Genomic DNA, 13339 nt, shown 5'->3' on the forward strand with positions numbered 1-13339 from the left:
TGGAGAACTGGATGTGCTGAGACCCGTAGTGTTCGTCGTAACTGCTGGCAAAAGACGTAACTGCAATAAATCTCACTGTGGTTGCAGCACATCCTGCCAGTGTATTTGTCTTAAAGTCAAAATTAAATGGAACATAACTTACACAGCCAAGCTGCGATACCTACTGCTGAGCTCATATTCAGTTATTTCTGTACCTGATTCAACATAAGCTCCAAATTAAATTAGTGCGAGTAGGCAAATACCCGAGGAACGGGTTCTTTAAATTAAGTACTGTTTTGTGTTTTAAATTGGCTGAACTGAGATAAGCAACAAAATTGTTGTTAATTTTTTTTTTTAAATGCTGAGAACGTTTCAAGGAAAAATAAATTGGCTACCAGGTGTTGAATCTTTTGGCTTTAAGAGGCTGGGGCACTGCTTTTCCCAAAATTTTAATAATTACTAAATCTCCAAATCTCAGAAAAATCATGATGTAGGAAATGAATCTCTCAATTTAGTTTTGTTTTCTATAGAAAACAGGAATTCTTATTCTGTATCGACATGAACTCTAAATATGCGTGGATGTTTAAGAAAGGCCATAATGAGCATTTAAAAAGCATTTAAACTGCCTGTTTTTTGTAAAACTTGTAGTGTATATGCTACAATAAAGGATTAGTCCAGGGTTTTTCCACCACATCTGTCTGATGTTGCCTAGAAAATAGCTTTCCTTTCTCGCAGTGTGTCATCATATCCTGTAATGAATAGTAGCATTCTGGTTGACAATTTAAACATTGTTTAGGAACTGAAATGCATGATTTACGCCGAAGGCATGCCATCTACAGGGTGTCCCAAAAGTCTCCAAACATACAGTATGTTTGCCAGCACCAAGTCGGTTCTGCTTTCGTCAGCGGATGTTCTTGGACATCCACTTCTCAGTTGGTCCAAAACACTTCCAGTCTTTTCAAATTTGTTAATAAATTTGGCAACAGTGTCGTGTGTGTCTGTGTGTGCGCTTGCCACGTTTCCTGTTAAAGTTCATTGCAACTTTGAGACGGCTTCCCAGTCCAGCCATGAGAATGATTTCAATACATTTTTTTGTTGTTGTTGTTGTTGTTGTTGTTGTTGTTGTTAAAGGCGTTCTTAATGGTTGAACTATAACATTATATTATAAAGTGGTCACACACACTGCTGGCTTTTCTGACTTTCTCAATAGCATTTTGCCAGACAACAAATGTTGGATCTGTTCAGATTAAGAGGGTGTAGCTCCGTGTTTACGTCCAGATTCTTTGAAACACTGGACACAGCCGTACGTGCCTTTTTAAAACGCTCAAGCTCATCTCAGTGAATAGCACAAAGCCATTTCTTTCTCACAAGAACACTGGGAAACGTGAATCCCCTGCAGTGATTGTGAGCTGTATTTGCTGCAATTTGTCACTATCTCACCAGAGGTTTTGAAATGCCACTACTTACACTTACACTGCATTCGTAAACGTGGAAGGTCCATTGGTTAAGCTGGCGTTAAAGTACTGATTTTGATTTAAGGTTTAATTGATAAATATGTTTAACTGAAGAATTCATGAATCTATACTACAAAAAAAAAAAAGTCTTGTAGGTAAATGTTGATTGACTCCCTGACAGCTGTCACTAGGCTTCCATTATGAGTGAATTTAGGATGAAGAGGTTTTCCATTCTTTTCTCATGGCAAGGAATTTTCTGTCTGTTGTAATCATACACTGCAGAAGCAGTGAACGGAGATTACTTTGTGAAATGCTGGAGTATTTGTACTAAAGCTAATTGGTTAACAGGTGGTTAAAATTCTGCAAAGATTCTGCACACCCTCGAACTGAGCGTCCTTGACCTGAGGCCTAATTGTCACAGCGTTCCTCATTATCCAGGCAATAGTAATTAGTTCAGCATTGGACGGTTTTTATTGGCTTATCCAGTCACGGTAAATCACAGACTAAATTAGAATTACCGAAGGCAGATGTGCATGGCCCTGAGAGGATGTTGGGCAACAGATCCATACCAGCCTCGGTTATATTGGTCACAGCATGCTAATATATCTTGATTAACAGCTTTTCTTTAAAGTCCTCAAGACGCCAGTTGAAGAGAATGAGATATACTTCGGTGTAATAGATTGGCCTTGAAGGAAATCTTTGATGTGTTATGAAATGTAAATTTATTTGACCTCTCATTTGAACTACTGTGTGTATGAAAGTCATTTTGTTATTAAATTAACCGACTTCAGTAGTTTTCTAATTAAGCAGGTCTATATTTGGGGATTTTGTTCTCACAAACGTACTCGATATATTCATTACACAAAAGCTTCTGGATTTAAAAAAAACAAAAGAAAACCGACATGAAAGTGAATGTCAATGTAGAGCCATCTTTGTCTGGTTTCGAAACTTTACGCTTTAAAAAATAATGAACACTTTGATGAATATGTTTAGGTTAGCATGTGACATTTAAATCTCAGGCCATTTGTCATGTCGGTTGTCAGTGAGGCAACAATAACATGGGTCAACCAGACAGTAGGGCATTATCTACTGCAATCTGGCATGCTAAGTACACATTATCATACAACTTTTTTCAGATGGCAGTGTGAGCAGTGAGGGAGCAATCAGACTTGAAGAAAGTAGTGCTGCAGATTTACTAGTTAACTAGTACATCTTCATTTAGGCCTTAGCATTCTGATGATTCACATGCACATGTTGGTATACGTTGAGACATATACACTCACCGCTTTTATAATTGGATACTTCGTGCAATTATCCATTCAGCCAATCATGTTGCCACGGTGCAGTGCATAAAATCATGCAGATACAGGTCGAGAGCTTCAGTTAATGTTCACATCAAACATCAGAATGAGAAATAATGTTATCTCTGTGACTTTCACCGTGGTATGATTGTTTCTTGGCTGGTTTGAATATTTCAGACACTGCTAATCTCCTGGATTTTCACACACAACTATCTTTGGAGTTTATACAGAATGGTGCGAAAACCAAAAAACATCCACTGAGCCGCAGTTCTATTTGTGGAAACAAGCAGGTGCCATAAAAGAGAATACCAGCTAGACTGGTTCAAGCTGACAGGAAGGCTACGGTAAATAAAATAACTAATTTTTACAACCTTGGTGAGCAGAAAATCATCTGAGATTGCACAATACGTTGTAAGTTGAGGCGGATGAGCTAGAACAGCAGAATACCGCATCAGTTTCCAATTCTGTCGGCCAAGATCGTGAACAGGAACGTGAGGCTACGCTGATCACAGGCTCACCCAAACTGGATAGTTGAAGATTATAAGATGAATCCTTTATTTGTCACATATACAGTACATTACAGCTAGGTGAACCTCTTTTCTTCGCTTGTTAGGAAGCTGGGGTCAGAACACGAAGTCAACCATGATGCAGTGCTCCTGGAACAGAGCGGGTTAAGGGCCTTGCTCAAGGGCCCAAGAGCGGCGGTTTGGTGGTACTGGGGCTGGAGACCCCAACGTTCTGATCAGTAACCCAGATCCTTAACCATTGATTCACCACCACCCCGCAAAGATCAGTCTTTGGAAAAAGATCCGTTTTTAAAATACTCAGACCAGCCAATAAAAAAAAAAAATCTGGAATAATCGGATTTGTTCCACATTACGCCTATAATGTGAGCGTAACCTTAGAAAGGTCGTTTCAACTGCAGCTCTACAACCTCCAGTGATTTTCCTCTTTGAACACTTTAATCCAATTCAGCGCATCATTTATTCTCCTAGTTTAGTTTGTGTTCGGAAATCTTAACCAAGCTGTTAAAAGTATGCTGGGCCTTCAGGACTACTCCATTTAGGTACTTAAATAGGTCTAGACAGTACAGTATATTATAAACACCAGTGCAGTGTTCCAGTGTTCGCTGTTCTCCTACATCTGTTTAGCTAGCTTTATTAAGATACAGTCAGATTTGGTTGGCGGTGTGGTGAAGACTGAACGCTTTTTACTGCAGTGTGAATCAGTCAAGCTGTTCACCGTGATGTCACTCTGACTTCCTTGATTCCGTATACATCAGCATACGTAATACAATCACAGCTAAGAAGCTATTTCATGCCGACTAGAAGATGAGCTGTTGTTATTGCTTTAAAGCCACCAGTGATAATCCTGTTAGAGTAACGAGCTATCAGTTTCTCCATGCTGTCAGAGATGATGGAGCTCTGTGTGTGTGTGTGTGTGTGTGTGTGTGTGTGTGTGTGTGTGTGTGTGTAAAGGAATGTAGAATTGAACGCCTGTTCACATTTATTCACAATAATTATTTTGATCTGTGAAGTGTGGTTTTTCCGTCCCTGTGGCGATGTCGTCGGATTTGGATTGCAGAAAAAGAATCCTGTGCTTGTTTATTTATGGAATTGGATTCTTTATGGAAATTCTGCAAAACATTTTATGTAAATAACCCTCATACCCTGAATCGCATAATGATGCAAGTAAATTAAGCCCTCTTCTTGAAATAAGCTCTCCGCTCTTCACCATTCACCTAAACACTAATGCCTATTCAGAGGAGACACACATCCACGGTAGCAAAATGATGTTTTCCAAGTCAAAATATCTTGAATCTGTTGCATAAGGTATTTATTATTATGCTATGAAACAAACATATCGGTATTAAGCCTATTTATCGATATGTTTGTATTCATTTCAAGCTTAAAACCATTTGAATTCTGTTGGTGGATCATTTCAAGCAGTTATTTCTAGAAAGATCCACAATTACGCACCCATAGAGTAGCGGGGTCAGCATGGGCACTCTGCAGCTGCACAGCTCCATACACAGCAAGTGTTCTGACACCTTTATATCATCACCAGTGTTAACTTTTTCAGCAAATTGTGGGGGGTGCCAACACAATCGCACACAACTTCACACACTACGGATCATTTGGAAATGCCAGTCAGCTTACACTGCATGTCCTTGACTAGGTCAGGAATCCGGAGTACCCAGAACAAACCCCCGAAGCACGGGGGAACATGCAGACTCCACACACACAGGGCAGAGGTGGGAATCGAACCTTCTATACCCCGGAGGTGCGAGGCAAACGTGATAACCATTAAGCCACCCACATAATTTTGTGATACAAGACGTTGCTCAATGCTGATTGTTTCATTGTTGATCTCTTATATTTAAATATTAGATTGTAACCCTCCGAGCAAATATTTATGACAAACGTCACTGGCTAACCATGTCAAAGGTTTTGTCATACATGTAGTAGGTAGAGATTAGGTTTGAAAAATGATTTAATGATACAGGAAATTCAGTTGTGGGTCATGTCAGCAGCTGGAAGGAAATGTGTCAAGTTACCATTAGTAAGTACACCCTTCCAGAAGGTGGTGCTGGGAGACTGAAAGCCACAAAGCTCCTGTCTCTGCTACTGCTAGCTAGGAGAGTGTTTTCTTACATAGTGTCACCACTCTTCATTTTGTATTGCATCCTGTATTGGAGCAGGATTTATTTCATCATTCCCCTATCTCATGTCTGATACAGACACGCACACACACATTGATTCATGCACAGCACGTTTGGTGAAAAGCAGATGCCACTGCAATAAGTCAAATCATGTCACGTTGTCCTCCATCCTTCGTTCACTTTGTGTAGAGTAGAGTGCTCGGTGCGCAGCCTTGTCCTTGACAGATGACTGTTTGTGTGAGGGCTCATGGAGAGACAGCGTGAGTGAAGGGTGGGGAAGGACACACACACACGCACTGATCTAACATGCCAACCTGCTTCGCACTCACAGGGAAGGCCGACTGGCACAGAGAGAAGGAGAGAGAGGAAGGAAGGGAGGGATGGTGGGATGAGAGCTCAAGAAGGTCCTTCAGGGTTTCAGCAGAATGTGTTTTTTGCTTGTCAGCTTTTCCATGTTTGCTCTGCCTTTATTATTGACCTTCATCAGTATTTATGCCAAGGTAAATGGTTACGGCTTCACCATCACCTTCAACAGCATTTGCTCTCTTCCTTATACACATTTGGCTAGTATGCTCGAATTGAAACGGGAAAGAGGAACGCCATCTTTCCCAGCCAGAGATCCAGCCAGGACCTCATTTACTTTTCTTTTAATGGCGGTGGATGGCTCTGGAATATTGAGACAATTAGTGGGGATGTTTTTATTGTTACACCACTCATAAGTCTTATTCTTATGTAGATTTGTACAGCTATGAAAACATGCAACAGTACAGCAGGGGTCATTAACTGGCAGAACAGCAAAGTATTTCAGAGGCTGAACGGAGTACTTGAAAAGTACTGCAGCAGAGCCGATAAACATTCACGGAATAAACTGCCTGTACTTTTGCGTCTCCTAAACAAGAACTATCACGGCTTCTGTAGCAAATCTGTTATTGCTGGTTATCCAATCATGTGCATTTATGTAAATTATTTTGCTGAAGGCAGCTCATCAGATCAGTGATTAGCTGCAGGGTTAGAGATATTAGTTTAGAAAACATTTGCTTCACATCCTCCAAGGTTGGGGGTACGAAACCACGCCTCCGCCGTGTGTGAATGGAGTTTGCACGTTCTCCCTATGCTTCAGGCGTTTCCTCCGGGTACTCCGGTTTCCTCCCCCTGTCCAGAAGACGTGCGTTGTAGCATTTCCAAATTGTCCGCAGTGTGTGAATGTGTGTGTGATTGAGCCCTGCGATGGGTCTGCACCCCGTCCATGGTGTTCCCCGCCTTGTACCCCGAGTTCCCTGGGATAGCCTCCAGGCTCCCTGTGTAGGATAAGGGGTATGGAGAATAGATGGCTGGATGGGTCTCTGTTTTGATTAGAGACCTGATGACACGGCTTGTTAAAAAGTCGAAGACAAAAAAAAAAACATTTATGACGCATGGACAAATAGTTATGCTTTTATTCTCCCTTACGTCAAATTCAAAATATATCTGTTCCACGTCTGTGGTGTTAAAAGTTGAAAGTGGTAACGTGCAGTGTCCCTACAGAAACCAAACATAACCACTTCGAATTGTCTTATTCACAGCCATAAACTAATCATTTAAAAAGTTTTAAAGTTAACTGTCGCCATGTTAGTTTTTTACCTTGGCCTTTTTACGAAACTGGATCTTCACACATTTGAGTTAAATACCTCTGCAGTACATAACAGATTTCTGCTGACTCATGCTTTTTAAGCTTTTATGGTATTTATGAGCGATTCAGGGGAAATCTGAGTCACGTACGTGTTTACATGACCATTTGTTTGCAACATCAGATACACAGTGCATTTCTGAACGGATACATTTTACGCAATTAGTTCATCATAATTTATACTTGATTTACATTTAACCGAAGAAAGTCATGGAAGTATACAACAAACATGTGCCGCTGTACATTATAAGTGAGTGTGGAGTAAACTGCTTTTTTGTTTTTCTTTTATAATCAGTGCAGGGAAATGTGATCAAGTCCTTGTCAGTGAAAATCATACATGTGCTAGCTAGAGATTAGGTTGAAAGACATGAGAATTCCTTTCATGCATAGGATGTGGGGTGTTGGGTTAGTCTTGAAAGCATGAGGAATTTCTGTTTGTGGTTGGAAGAAAGGGTAGAAGTGAATGAAGCAGTGAATGAATCAATAGTGCTTCATGTTTCAAATGACCAAATACAGTACGCTTCCTTTTCTACATTTGCGTCTCTGCTCATTATGTAGATTTTCCATTATTCAGTTCCAGGACCGCAAGGTGCAAAAAGCAGGTGCAAGCTGAACGGAGCGCATGTTGTGTAGCAGCGTTCTGACGCCACAAGAAAGATCTGTTTGGTGATCACCTGAGATCGAGGATAATCCGAATCAGAGGATCATCCCTTTTGGAAAACATTTGGTTAGCCTTATCGAGCTGATGACGCTATGTCACACACCCACACACGCGCGAACACGCACGCACGCACGCACGCACGCACGCACGCACGCACGCACGCTGTTGTCTCTATTTGGTGTTATATTGGAATGAAGAGGACTTCTCGTGGGAGGAAAGAGGAAGGTCTTTGCTATGAGGTGGAGGGAGTGTGAAGTTTTTCACAGTTCCATGTATCTCTGCAGTGTGAATATACTCGTCAGTAGTGGCCCAATGGGAGAGCATATCACCGTGGCAACCAGAGCTCACTGCAAATGTGTATGTGTGAGCCAGGTGGATTCTTCTATTTTTTCCTCTCTCACTCTCTTTCCCTCATATGACTAATAAGAGTAGAAGTTACCCCCAATATATCTAATATACACACTGAAACAGGATAAGCCGCTTTATAAAGCGCTGCCGTCAATTCGTGTTAAAACTCTCTGCAGCTCAGCTCCATGTTTATCCTCCATGCTGCTTTATGAGTCCCTCATTTGTAGTCACTTGTGATTGTTGTCGTCGACGTTGATATTATGACACATCACTGATTCGAGCACTATATTTGTGACTGGAAGAATACATTTAGCAAATATGACTCATGCATTTGTTTGCTCCGTATGTGGCTTATAAGCGAGGATGTGGCTGCTGGAAGAAGTACTAATGTATCCTTATAAAGCATAATGATCTAAATATAGAGAGACAGTGTGCAATATTATGAAGGCCTGTGCTGAGTGAAGATACATCATCTACATTAATTGAAGTAGTCACTGGAGTCAGAGCTTATATTTGCCTGAAATGGTGGAAAGTCTCTCTTATTGGGACAGACATCATAACAATATATTAAATGTGATTTTGTTAATCCATGTGGATGTGCTGTCTCCCGTCATTTCAGCTCTTTTTAATATTGTAATGATTGGAGCTTAAATAAAACGTTTTCTTTTTAAATCTAATAAAGATTACTGCCTGACAGTTTATGGATTATTAAGCTAAATGTGTGAAATCCCTTAATGGAAAGCGATGCATTTATTGTGTTTGTGTCGTTTTGTAGTTCGGATCATTTTCACACGTTTTAATTTACGATGTGTATATGAATGAACGGTTAAGTAAAATAAAATGTACACAACTTTTAATGTTTATTTCAGTTCAAAGTGGAAAATATAATCGACGTAGATCCAAGCTTTCCGGTATGATTTCGCATTCAAACTTTGGGAGGTGGGTCCTAGGGGACTTGTTATAAAGCGACACTAGTAAAATCTGCACGACTAACTATCGAACTTTGTCATCATGTGTGGGTGGATTTCACAGTCTGCTAAAGTAAAAATACATTTCTGTTTGTCCGTGATTTTTTTTCTCCCTGGATAATGTTAGTGTTCAGCTATACAGTACACAAAATGTAAACAAACGGTATGATCATATGTGTTCTTAATATTTATAGATTACAGTAATTCATACAGTGTCCTAAACCACATCGACATGCCTAGGTGACATCACTGAATGAGTATTTACTTAAAACACCAGATATTTCCTGGCTGATTTAACTACATTTGGGGTTCTTTTGTATGACTGAGGTGTTCGAGTTTAGTGGCTGACTCCTGGTTCTCTCTTGCTGTGTTTGCAGGCCCTGTCTGTGCTGCACCTGGCCTGGGGGAGATGATGCAGTAAGTGTAGATCATCATTTGTACTAGCCATGAGCCATCAGGAGGCGCCGCTGGACTATGAGCCTGTTGAGGCAACCGAAGCTGACCTGGGCCGCCGAGAGCAGCCGTCCTCCCAGCGCAGACGACACGAAAACTCGGGCCGCTCTCGTCATCACCACAGTGGTAATGGCAGTGAAAGCAACCACTCCCAGTCTGGATCGCAGAGGCAACGCCGTCATGAGGGATCTGAAGGGACCGGGCGACCGCGCACCTCCCGCAGGATGCCTGAAGAAGGTGACGTGGAGCAGCAGCAAGCTCAGAGGCCGATCCCACGGCCAGCAGTGAGCCGCTACCGCAGGCAAGGGGACACAGAGGCACGGCTGAGAGCTCAACAACAACGGCAGAGGCAGAGAGAGAGGGAAAGACAACAGAGAGAGGCAGAAAGAGCTGAGCAACAGCGACTGGAAGAAGAAGAGGACGACCACAGTGCCCTGGCACGCTCTGCAAGTACGGAGAGTGGATTCCATAACCACACAGACCAGGCCGAGGGTGATGCTGTCATGGCACTGGAGGCTGAACCTGATGATGAGGGTATGTACGGTTTGGCACTACGACCTGAGGCGGAGGAATATGCAGAAAGCGCGGAATCTGAGCAGCAGCCCCAGTACCCTCCCCAACCCCCTCCACTTCCCCACGAGCCCCTGCAAAACATGGAGCGACCAACCAGACATGATGCCGAGGCACTCAACCCCGGTTACTCCAACTATGTTTACACCCAGCCTCGGCCTGAAGATCAGCCCTATTCCGAGCCCTACGCTGACTATGGAGTCCAGGAGCATGTATACGAGGAGATCCCAGAAGCCCCTGAAGGAGACATGCCTCAGCAGCGTTGTGCTGGACTCCGGCTCCTGGAGCGTGATTCGTACGGGCAGCAGGAGTCTGTGGGTTCCAGACTCCACCACTACGACGAGCGCTCGGACGGTGAATCCGACAGTCCTGAGAAGGAAGCTGAATTCGCGCCCTACCCACGCACCGACAGCTGTGAGCAGGATGAGGATGTTGAGCATATCATGGACGAAGTGAAGGAGAGTTTGGGTTCACAGAGCCTGGAGCACCCTGCAGCAGAACAGGGAACAGACAGACACAAAGATCAAAAACAGGCAGAAGAGGGGAAGCTTCAGGAGCTAGTGAACGAGGGAGGGAAAGGAGAGGATGGCAGATCCTCCATGAGCAGCCCCTCTGAGGAGTCAGCTCAAGTCAGGAGCAGTAGGCAGAAGAGGGACGCCATCTCCCTGGCCATCAAGGACATCAAGGAGGCCATCGAAGAGGTGAAGAGCAGGACGGTGCGTTCACCCTACACACCAGACGAGCCCAAAGAGCCCATCTGGGTGATGAGGCAAGACTTGAGCCCCAGCATGGAGTCGGACCTGCAGCCACCACTAGGGGGAGATGTGAGTAAACAGCATGATTATGATCAAGGTGCTTTTTTTGCTTTCTTCAATGAAGTGTATTTGCAACATGACACAGGGAGGGGGTTTATGGGTAGCCATAGCTCAATTAATAATTTTTTAATGCTGTATGATGTAGAACCTTCATGAGTGTATTGCATGTTTGTAAATGTTGTTAAATAGGTTAAAATAATGTTAACAATACATATCAGCGATCATTTAAAACAATTATTTTTAAACCAAACCGAGAAAGAAACATTGTTCATTGAAGCACGTCCATTTTGCATCACTGCACACCACGATAATAATGCAGATGTGTGTTGTCACTGTGATTGGTCCAATTGTCTTTCAAGCTAGTGGATTTGTTGGATATTGAATATGCCACAGTCAGAGTTACAGTTTTTTCCTTTCAAACTAATATGGAGTTGACCAGCTGCTTACTTCCATACAGTACTGTAGACCAGGGACTTTCTAGACTCTTTTGTTGTATTTTCCCTGGTCTTCCATTTATCATGTGCCTGCTGCTGGGTGTGCAGTGGTGCGAACATGTCTCTGCACAGTGAGTGCTGCTCTCTGGACAAATCTCCTGCCTGAGGAAAATACAAGGAGGCTCAAGCACACACTGCACTGGCTTTACCAGTCTCAGCCAGCAGGACTTATCTGTATTCAGTGATGGGAGCATATGACTGGTGCATTCAAATGAGCAACCTTTTACCTCAACAGAGAGAGATTTCCCTGTACTCACACATGTTCTTGTTTCTTCTCCTCTTCTTCATCTCTCAACTATTCTCACCTTTTGAGCTCAAATATAAATAATTAATTTGATAAATATTATTTTACTATATACAGTAGAATTATTGACCTAATATGCAGATGCTATTTAACTGTTCCCCAGCCTGCTTCTTGCTAAAAGGTATCACATATCATCCTGCATAGTTAAGACAATTGATATCTTTCTCTCCCCCCCCCACCCTCCACACACACAATATTCATCAGCTGTGTATTCAGGGTAGTATGTCTCATTCTGTGTTCTGAACAAAGCCACCACTTTGTTGCACTGAACAAACAGCAGCTTCTGGTGTGTATAGCAGTAGTATACAGTGGCATAGGTATTGCATTTGTCTGAGTCTTATTCAGCATCACACAATTATTGCTTTTTGTGCGATTCAGAAAGGGTCGATATTTATAAGAAATGAAGCATATTTTTTGATGCGCTACACTTCAAAAGTATTACACCGTTCAAGTAATCTGTAGTAGAGGACGACCGATTGGATTTTACTGATACCGATAACTAAGTTGAGCAGTACTGTACCTGCTGATAACCGATTAATCAACTGATAATCTTTAAAAATGGTATTGAATGAAAATATAACGCTCAGAGTAAAATATTGCTGAACTTTATTACAAAAGTGAACAGTAATGACTGTACCATGAAAATGTACTGTACTTTGCAAACACTCCAAAGAACAAATAAAAATAGAGACCTCCAAAATGAATCAAAAACACATCAAATAACACAACAAAATTTGTCAGTGATGGTTTTTATTTCGCCTCTAGAGGCCGCGCTCGTACTGTATAATGACAGTAGCCACTCCTGCAACAGACATAACCGGGAAAAACTATCGATGTGCATTTTTGCCGATAACCGATAGATCCAGCAGAGAAAAGACTCGGTGTGTTTCACGATGTAGTCCAGCTCACTAGACTCAGTCCCATTAAATTTATTCTGACTGCAGATTCCAGATGAACTCCTTCCTACTTTTTGAATTTATTGAAGGCACTTACTGTTTAAATTGTTTAAATTCCCATAATCCACAGTGATTTTTTTTTGTTGTTGTTGCACTTTTCCAGATATTTAAGAGCAGCATTACCACAACTTGTGTGTCCTCTTGGAGGAAAACACATGGCTAGCATTAGTTCAGCAAGATCTTATCATTAATTCAAGCCACATCTCTTGTTCCTCAAAGTCTTAAATGACTTCTTTGTAAAAACACACCTCAAGTGTCCGTCATTCAAAATTCAAAATTCAAAAATACTTGGAAGCCCAGCCTAATGGTCAAAAAGAACGCACACAATGGGGCATGCTGTTATAGTAAAATAATCAATGACCGAACAGATTGACATGACCCAGAACTTTTTATTCTTCTTATAACATGGCGTTTGGTTATCTATTACATCTTTTATTAAAAAAAAGTGATGTTTAATGCCGACAGGATAAGCGACTTCTTGGTATCACTTATATTAGATCAGCTATAAACAGTTGTTCCAACACAAGCTGCTTTTTTTTTCTCTCATATGACCATAATAGGAAACAATGCAACTTGTCATGTTATCGACAGTGGGAAATGTAATGACCATTACAAAGCACCAACATCCAAGACTATGCCCATAAGTGTGTTTACAGAAAACATCACCGTTATCAGCCCTTTTTAGTTTATTATGATCAGATTATTATT

The 13339-nt window shown here is 41.8% G+C and overlaps 1 protein-coding gene across 8 annotated transcripts in view; it reads left to right on the forward strand.

The window, feature by feature from the left end:
- Positions 1 to 13339, forward strand: part of apba1a (amyloid beta (A4) precursor protein-binding, family A, member 1a) — a 60066-nt gene that overhangs the window by 26219 nt on the left and 20508 nt on the right. For all 8 annotated transcript variants that reach the window (XM_053674346.1, XM_053674343.1, XM_053674342.1 and 5 more), the window contains one exon: positions 9417 to 10886. In XM_053674346.1, the coding sequence (XP_053530321.1) occupies positions 9486 to 10886 (1401 nt within the window). In that variant the 5' untranslated portion in view covers positions 9417 to 9485. The remainder of the gene's footprint in view (positions 1 to 9416; positions 10887 to 13339) is intronic.

The sequence above is a fragment of the Ictalurus punctatus genome, chromosome 22, assembly GCF_001660625.3.
Source record: "Ictalurus punctatus breed USDA103 chromosome 22, Coco_2.0, whole genome shotgun sequence".
Taxonomy (NCBI): Eukaryota; Metazoa; Chordata; class Actinopteri; order Siluriformes; family Ictaluridae; genus Ictalurus; species Ictalurus punctatus.